Genomic DNA, 9082 nt, shown 5'->3' on the forward strand with positions numbered 1-9082 from the left:
TGCATATCGGGGCTTGGCTCTGTTCACTTCGGAACCCAGTTCAACCAGTGGACTGTCTTCACTATTTTATTTTATGAAATATGTTCTTTTCAAGTCTAAAAAGAAAATAATGGGTAACGATATACACTTGCTGGTGACTTGATCGTCCAGTAAGCAAACTAACCCCCAACCCTGCTGTACCTCTCCATCCCTCCCCAGCACATGGCTGTTACCATATTTTGACACACCAGTGCCAATGCAGTAAAGGAATTTGAAATCCACTGTGTAACGCCATCTAGGTGTAAACAAGCTGCACCGACTGGACACTACAGATACAAGTACCATCCATTATTTTCCAACTGTTAATCAGATGATAATTGTTTTTTTCCACAGGAAAGTTCTTATAGAAATCGAAGCATTCTTTCTCTACTGAAAGATAGTTGCCACTGTAGACACTATATGTTCCTCTTGCACATATACACAGTCCTCCGTTAGCACATCTTCCTTGTTTGACAGTTAACCGCACTGTGGGTACAATAGCACATGCCGAGGTCAGTTCTAAGAAATGGGATTATGTCTACCACAATCAGTACTTTTTAAGATTATATCGGAAATTGTTTTACGGGGGTGGTTAAAAGTTTGTGAACCCTTCAGAATTTTCTATATTTCTGCATAAATATGACCTAAAATATCATCAGATTTCCACACAAGTCCTGAAAGTAGATAAAGAGAACCCAATTAAAACAAATGAGACCAAAATATTACACGTGGTCATTTATTTATTGAGGAAAATGATCCAATATTACATATCTGAGTGGCAAAAGTATGTGAACCTTTGCTTTCAGTATCTGGTGTGACCCCCCCCCCCCGGGCAGCAATAACTGCAACTAAACATTTCTGGTAACTTGATCAGTCCTGCACATCGGCTTGGAGGAATTTTAGCCCATTCCTCCGTACAGAACAGCTTCAACTCTGGGTTGTTGGGTTTCCTCACATGAACTGCTCGCTTCGGGTCCTTCCGCAACATTTCGATTGGATTAAGGTCAGGATTTTGACTTGGCCTTTCCAAAACATTAATTTTATTCTTTAACCATTCTTTGGTAGAACGACTTGTGTGCTTAGGGTCGTTGTCTTGCTGCATGACCCACGTTCTCTTGAGATTCAGTTCACGGACAGATGTCCCGACATTTTCCTTAAGAATTCATTGTTCCATCAATGATGGCAAGCTGTCGTGGCCCAGATGCAGCAAAACAGGCCCAAACCATGATACTACTACCACCGTGTTTCACAGATGGGATAAGGTTCGTATACTGGAATACAGTGTTTTCCTTTCTCCAAACATAATGCTTCTCATTTAAACCAAAAAGTTCTATTTTGGTCTCATCGGCCCACAAAACATTTTTCCAATAGCCTTCTGGGTTGTCCACGTGATCTTTAGCAAACTGCAGACAGGCAGCAATGTTCTTTTTGGAGAGCAGTGGCTTTCTCCTTGCAACCCTGCCATGCACACCATTGTTGTTCAGCATTCTGCCGATGGTGGACTCATGAACATTAACATTAGCCAATGTGAGAGAGGCCTTTAGTTGCTTAGACGTTACCCCGGGTTCCTTTGTGACCTGGCTGACTATTACACGCCTCGCTCTTGGAGTGATCTTTGATGGTCGACCACTCCTGGGGAGGGCAACAATGAATGGTCTTGAATTTCCTCCATTTGTACACAATCTGTCTGACTGTGGATCGGTGGAGTCCAAACTCTTTAGAGACGGTTTTGTAACCTTTTCCAGCCTGATGAGCATCAACAATACTTTTTCTGAGGTCTTCAGAAATCTCCTTTGTTCTTGCCATGATACACTTCCACAAACATGTGTTGTGAAGATCAGACTTTGATTGATCCCTGTTCTTTAAATAAAACAGGGTGCCCACTCACACCTGATTGTCATCCCATTGATTGAAAACACCTGACTCTAATTTCGCCTTCAAATTAACTGCTAATCCTAGAGGGTCACATACTTTTGCCACTCACAGATATGTAATATTGGATCATTTTCCTCAATAAATAAATAAATGACCAAGTATATTTTTGCCTCATTTGTTTAACTGGGTTCTCTTTATCTACTTTTAGGACTTGTGTGAAACTGATGATGTTTTATGTCATATTTATGCAGAAATATGGAAAATTCTACAGGGTTCACAAACTATCAAGCACCACTGTAGTAGAAGAAATGTGCTTTAAAGTCTCATTTTAAAAAGTACACTGCAATTGGAGTAAGCCAATCACCACAGCTAGACTTCCCACATAGTGTTATAAAATGGTAGAAATTATGTTAAATAATAATAAATTCAACAAGCACCCATCACATGCTTCATGAGCATGTATGTACTGTGGCAGTCACATGGTCTGTCTTATTACTTCCAGCCCTTGATGGTTGGAGAGAGGTCAAGCCCTTCGAGTCTGAACCTCACGCATCCCCCTTTCAATTCACACTAAGACACTAACACAGTGTCAAACTAATGATATAAAATGGAGGTACAAAATAAGGTTGGTTTCACTTCACAGTTGAAGGAAACATGTTCACATCCCAAACTGTACATTGTAAAGTTTGTGCTCCTAAAAGAAGGATGACGGAAATTCTTCCTCCAGTTTTCTGTGTGCGTACTGGACATGTTGTGTAGAGTTTAAACACTGGAAAGCAAACATATTTTCACAGTTTGCTCCCCAGGTGTACTGGCTACCAAAACTGCGTGTCACACAACTTCCATCCACTTCTTTTTCTTGACAAGTAATACAGCGTGATCGTTGACCATAACCCTTTATGACCTTAGATGGGCTACCATGTTGTCGCATCATGTCACGTCAAGCATCACTGCAAACTGTTACACATCATCCCTGCTGCCTACATGGTGCTGATCCTTCATCTTCGTGGTCATCATCACAGTGACGGCGGTTCAGGGTGACATGCGGTTTCGGAAGGTGCGTGGGCGGATCATCATGCTGACTTTGCGGAGGGAGTAATAGTCGGAGTCTCTCCACGAGTACCAAACGATGCCGTCGGGCCCCAGGGGCCCCCGCCCTTTCGGGGTGTAGCGGCCTCCCTGAGAATGAACACATGCGCTGTTAAGACAGTGTCACAACTCGTGACCTTGGTAGTTTAGAGAGAAAGGGAACATCTGTGTGGACCTACCCTGTAGTAGACTCCATTGAGGTTGGCGTAGAAGCACTGGTTGTACCACCAGCCCCCGTGGGAGATTTCAGCACAGATGTTACCACTGTCGGGGGTGCTGAAGCCCTGCTTGTCGTGATACCAACTGAAAGAGTCCTGCACAGTGCCACTGAAGCCTGATACATGAAGACGGTACTGATGTTCCTCATCTTCCACACTGGAGAGACACACACATACACACACACAGTGGGACATTATGTAAGGGTTTACACAAGCTCTCTTTGGGAGGCAATAAGGGTTGTATTTGTGTATGATTTTATGTATTGATTCTTTCTTGCTTTTCCTATACATACTTAATCTTTGGGGTTTTGGAGGGGCAGAAGCCTATTCTAGCAGACATTGGCTGGAAGGCAGAGGGACAGCCCTGACTGGTCGATGTGCTTTTACAGGGCCAACACATACAATAACGTACACACCAATCATAACCACTAGGCAGCGTAGAGTCTTTAATTCATCGAATATGCAAATCTTTTGACTGGGAGGAAACCAGAGAGGGAAACGTAAATAAGGGAAGATCGTGCAAACATCAAGCAGAAGGGGTGGACTGAACCCAGGACCCTCTTTCTGTGAAGTGACGGTGCTAACACCCTAAACTACTCCACCCGCGAGATCTTACATGTAGCACATGAAATGGATGACTGCAGAACGGATCTCACTCCCTACTAGCCAGTGTTTAGACATTTGGGCCTGCGTACACTCCTCTCCATGCATGTTACGGACCTGAAGCTCTGGTAGAGGGCGTGTTTGTGCTTGTTGCTCCAGTCCTCCAGGTCAATACGGAGGCTGTAGTCCCCCTGGGTGCTCAGATCATGGATGTGGTCGTTGCCCAGCCAGAACTCGGAGTTGAGATCACCAAAACCATCCCTATAATCCCTCCAGCTCCGGTCGAAACTCACCGAGCCGTCCACTCGCCTCTGAATCACAGTCCAGCCACCACCTAAGGCAGAAAAAGGGCATTGGTAGGATGGCCCACGTTAGGCATATTAAGAAAGAAAGTGTGTGAGCATCACTCTTTGTATACCTGTCATTTTATACATAACTTACCATCAGTGTCCATATTACAGTAGACCTCCACAGGCATTCCCCCTAAGGATGGCACCACTGTGTAGAGACCTGATCTCCTCACTCCACTGTAGTAGATAGAAGCGCAGTCAATGGGACAGTTCCTCACATGGTGAACTTCTAAAGAAATAAAAAGTGGGAAAAGATGAGATGGAAGAGGAGAGAAGATTTGACTCCCTCTGCTGGTAAAATGTGGTAATTCAAACAAAGAGCTTGTTAATATTGACAGCTGCAATTGCAGTTGTGGTTATTTGAGTTGGTCACCTATGTGTGCACACAAGGATGTGTGTTTGCATTGGCACCTATGGGCGTGTACCTGGGTGCAGCGCCTCCTGGGCGCTCATCAGAGGATTGGGACGGACTATGTTGATCATGCAACCGGGACTCCTTTTCACTCTCTCCACCAACATTGTCAGGTTATGCAACTGGTTCTAGATAGAAAGACAGGAAAACAGCCATTCTGTCAAGAACCTCCCTGTTCATACAGCTGTTGAAAAAAAGTGCATGTACTATAAAAAGTAAAAATGTCCATAGAAACAAGAGTTTGATTTATTGGTTCAACAGTTTAGCTAAAAATAATGTGATTTGACACTTTAGAGTAAAGGAATGTCACTGATTGCCAGTCACGGATACCACATCATTACAACTTTACTTGGTGTTTCTCCTGCTCTCATTTTGCCATCTTAGATGATCCTCTACTTTTGCAGGTTGGAAACAAATCTCGCTTTGCTGTGGGACTCAGGCTCAACACGTACACAGTTGGTTGATACCAATGGTATGTTTAAAGCCAACAACGAACAAATCTTTTTGAAACATTGCTCTGGGGATATTTGGCACATAGAATCCCATATCTGCATGTCCTATGACACAGTTATGGTCCCCCCCTCATTTTTCTCCCCAATTGTACTCAGCCAATTACCCCACTCTTCCGAGCCGTCCTGGTCACTGCTCCACCCCCTCTGCCAATCTGGGGAGGGCTGCAGACTACCACATGCCTCCTCCGATACATGTGGAGTCACCAGCCGCTTCTTTTCACCTGACAGTGAGGAGTTTTGCCAGGGTTCCCCCTCCCCCCTGAACAGGCGCCCCGACCAACCGACCAGAGGAGGCGCTAGTGCAGTGACCAGGACACACAGCCACATCCGGCTTCCCACCTGCAGACATGGCCAATTGTGTCTGTAGGGAGGCCTAACCAAACTGGAGGTAACACGGGGATTTGAACCGGCGATCCCTGTGTTGGTAGGCAACAGAATAGACCGCTATGCTACCCAGACACCCATAGTTACGTTTTGTTATCAGGGTATTCTACCATTGTCCCATTTTGTGGGACGAATGTAGAACACCCAGTTTCTACCATTGTTGATAAAATATAATTGTTCTACTGTTGTTGGTTAAAGGAAATCATATTTGTGTTGGCACCAGGCAGTATACCTGTAGGTCCAAAATGAGAGTGCCCTGTAAGTGCAGTAGGGTGGTGGCCTCAGCATAGTGCACCTCCAGCTCATGAAAACGCTGCTCCATGGAGGCATTCACGTGGTGCTTTTCCTCACTCTGATGTGATATAAACACATATACACACACAAGCAAAACCATAAAGGCACACACCCGCACACACAACAGACACATACAGGAGTTGAACATGACATGTCAGAAATGTACAAAGGTTCAAAAAGAACAACCTGAAACCACACCACCTGTGCTGTCAGGGGGCAAGACAGTGAGTTCACTCTTAAAACTTAAGATGCTCTTTAGTCCATAGTCTATCTATTCCTAGCCTGGATAGAAAGGATAACCTTAACTCCCATTACCACATACTTTAGAGCCCTCTCCCCTGTCCTGCCTCCATGTACAACACATGTTAGCACTGGCTGCCATCCACCTGCTTTTGTGGCCCCTGACCAGCCCAGCTGAGAGCCTCTGTATGTAGGCTCATTTCCTGAGACACACAAGGAAGCACGTGGAAGAGTTGAGGGCTAATCCTGTTAGTGACGAAGGTCAAGGACGTGGTAGAGAGAAACCAGCTTGGTGACCAGCCATTGCATTACAGCACAGTCCTGTGCAATATTTATTGTACAATGTTTGCTGCTCTAAAATTACATTTCCACCCGGTATCGATCTTGTGATGAATGTTCAAGTCATTGATCACTGCCAGGTGAAAACAGGGAAAATAAAGTTCCCCCTTTCTCTCATGTGGTCCTGTAGGCATGCCTTGATCCGTGTCATGATATAGCATCAATTCTGAATTATGAAAGTGCACATCAGATCAGATAACTCTTATGAGTTCTTGGTATGAATACATATAGATTAATTTAACAGTCTCTAATTGGAAGAAATGCAAATGGTTATAGGAAATGACGAAGTCAATGTAATGAGTAAGATGCATGATGCCAAAAAAAAACCAAAAACGGTTAACTGCATTGGTATACAAAGCTGACTCTCAATATCTTGTTTGACTCCAAGGGAGTAAATTCAAAACCAAACTCACAAACAGGTTTCATTCCTTATGATGCTTGTTCAACCATGACTCATGAGGAGGCTTCACCGGTCGTTGTGGGTGTCTTCTCCGATAATACAATATTGGGGCGCTATTCAAAATGAATTCACTTACTTTCCTGATCAAATTATCTCGACCGGAAAAAATTGAACCAATTGAATTATCCCAAAAGTGCATTCCTCGTCCTCTCAGCTAGATGGATTCCACGCTGAAACGAGCAGACGCTCAAAGTATTTGAAGTGGGGGGGTGGGTGGGGCTTCAGCCAATAGCTGGCCCTATTTAATGTGGGAGACCCACCTGCATTTCCAGGACCTTGATGCGGTGCCTGTGATTCCTCAGCTCCTCCTGCAGCTCAGAGATGGTCTCCTTCAGCGTCAGGATCTGCTGCTTCCTGTCGTCATTCTCATGAAGCCAGTAGGAAACCTCGTCGGTGCAGCGGAACATGTCGGGGCACCTCTGTTCGTCAAGCTGAGGCAGTGTGGCCACTAGCCGACACATCCCGTTCTCCATCACCTGTCAGAGGAAAGGGTTGGCTCAGGAACACCACCAACTTCCTGACAGACGGTAAACAATACATAAAGTCGGGTTAAGACCCCCCCCCCCCGTTCTTCAGCAAAGAAGAGACATGGAGTTGTTTGCGGTGATGCTTTAGATTACAATCCATTCATTACACAGAAATACCCAAGTAATATGTGATTAAAACAGATGTAATTGAACTATGATGAGTGGTAATTACTCAGTAATCTACTACTACTACTACTTTTGGCTGCTCCTGTTAGGGGTTGCCACAGTGGGTCATACGTTTCCATTTCTTCCTAACCTGCTGTAATTACTGCTAATATAATTATAATTATTGCTGTAATTACTCAGTAATATATGAGTAAAACAGGGCATTTTCTATATCTCTAGTTTGCTTCCTTGTCATTATAATGTGCTGTTAAATATAATTTACAACACTGTATAGGATAAATTCACAAAACAAATTGCACCAACCAAGTATTTTGAATCATTTGTGTAATGGTAATTATCTGTTAAACTGGAATATGAGGTGAATATTGAATGTGGTGCTATCTTTACTTTTGTTGTTACTCGGCAGGGCACTCATACTCACATACTACTCATATATTACTGAGTAATTACCACTCATCATAGTTTAATTACATCTATTTTACTTGTATATTACCTGGTTATTTCTGCATAATGGACGGCCTGTAATTTGAAGCATGACTGGTAAAGCTTCTTATTCCAGTAAGATCAACTGCAACCTTTGCAGTTTTGGCTCTGTTCTACGCAACCACGATCAAATTTCCGGTATCTTCCCCTCCTCCTCCTCCTTTCTGGTGAAATGCTGCAACCGTTAACTGCTGACGTGCTGAGGCGAGCGCCAGTGTGTCAGCATGAATCACGCCCGCTGTGACCTAAGCTCCACTGAGACCCAAACACTCCTATCCAGTAAACTGTCAGGAAATCATACTCAAGTTTACATTGCTACCAGAGAAGGTTGTTGTTTTTCCCCATGTTGTGTAGCCTTCGCTTGCAGGCCACCAGCAGCTCACCTCTCTGCACACACACAAAGGAGTACTTTCACACAGCCATCACCGTGTTGGAAGACTCATATTTAGCATTGTGTTTCTTGTGCACTTCTCAGATTATTTGCGGTTTAAATGTCATCCGAGCACTGAATATTTTACATTTGTGTACTGCATAAAAGTTCCTCTACTTAGGTCTTGCAAATATACAATAAATCTGTGTATATGTATGTATGTATGTACTGTATGTACTGGATCATGTAGTGTGCATCAATTGACAGACACAAGTTCCTTGTGCCACTGAATGTGCCTGAACCGCTTTCCCCCCAAACCTTTCAAAGCATAGCAAAAGAAGTGTTCTTCCTTTAGAGTTAACACCCTAAATGCTAAAAAGTTTCAAATTAATGAGCTTTTACTTCAGCGGGGCATTAAATAAATACGCCTTTCATCACCTGTCATCCACAGGAAGCAGAATAAGTACCTGGTTCGTGTACTCCCCACACTGGGAGCCCCCACCATTGTGTTGAGCGTTAGGGTCCGGGTTGTTCGCTTTGGCCTCCAGGACCAAGATGACGACACAAAGAGCAGACCACATGCTCCAGCCGGTGGGGTCGATTAGGGATAGAAGAGACATTACTGTCACCTGGCTTAGTCTGTCCCTGCCTGGTCATGGAGAGGCACCATGGGTCTGAGGAGTCTCTGTCTCAACATATGCAGCTCTGCTCTCTCTCCCTGCAAAAACAAACGCACATAAAGGCCATGCAATAGTTTTCTATTGCTAAAATTCAACACATTT

At 44.1% G+C, this 9082-nt stretch overlaps 1 protein-coding gene across 1 annotated transcript; it reads right to left on the reverse strand.

Annotated features, from left to right (window-relative positions):
- Positions 1 to 2780: 2780 nt before the first annotated feature.
- On the reverse strand, positions 2781 to 8881 carry LOC130124816 (angiopoietin-related protein 7-like). The gene is made up of 8 exons (XM_056294164.1): positions 8768 to 8881; positions 7055 to 7270; positions 5694 to 5813; positions 4579 to 4693; positions 4245 to 4382; positions 3921 to 4137; positions 3162 to 3357; positions 2781 to 3072 (listed from the first exon to the last, which is right to left on the reverse strand). Exons 1-8 carry the CDS (start codon positions 8879 to 8881, stop codon positions 2926 to 2928), a joined length of 1263 nt encoding a protein of 420 aa, XP_056150139.1. The 3' UTR covers positions 2781 to 2925.
- Between the last annotated feature and the right edge of the window lie 201 nt (positions 8882 to 9082).

Source organism: Lampris incognitus, chromosome 15, assembly GCF_029633865.1.
Source record: "Lampris incognitus isolate fLamInc1 chromosome 15, fLamInc1.hap2, whole genome shotgun sequence".
Lineage (NCBI taxonomy): Eukaryota > Metazoa > Chordata > Actinopteri > Lampriformes > Lampridae > Lampris > Lampris incognitus.

Bases quoted from the DNA above. Each gene is read 5' to 3' on its own strand.
- LOC130124816 (XM_056294164.1), bottom strand. From the start codon at position 8,881: ATGTGGTCTGCTCTTTGTGTCGTCATCTTGGTCCTGGAGGCCAAAGCG. The intron at 4,694-5,693 runs GTATACTGCCTG...CTTTCTATCTAG, and splicing joins CTCTCATTTTGGACCTACAG to AACCAGTTGCATAACCTGAC. The intron at 4,383-4,578 runs GTACACGCCCAT...TTATTTCTTTAG, and splicing joins CCAGGAGGCGCTGCACCCAG to AAGTTCACCATGTGAGGAAC.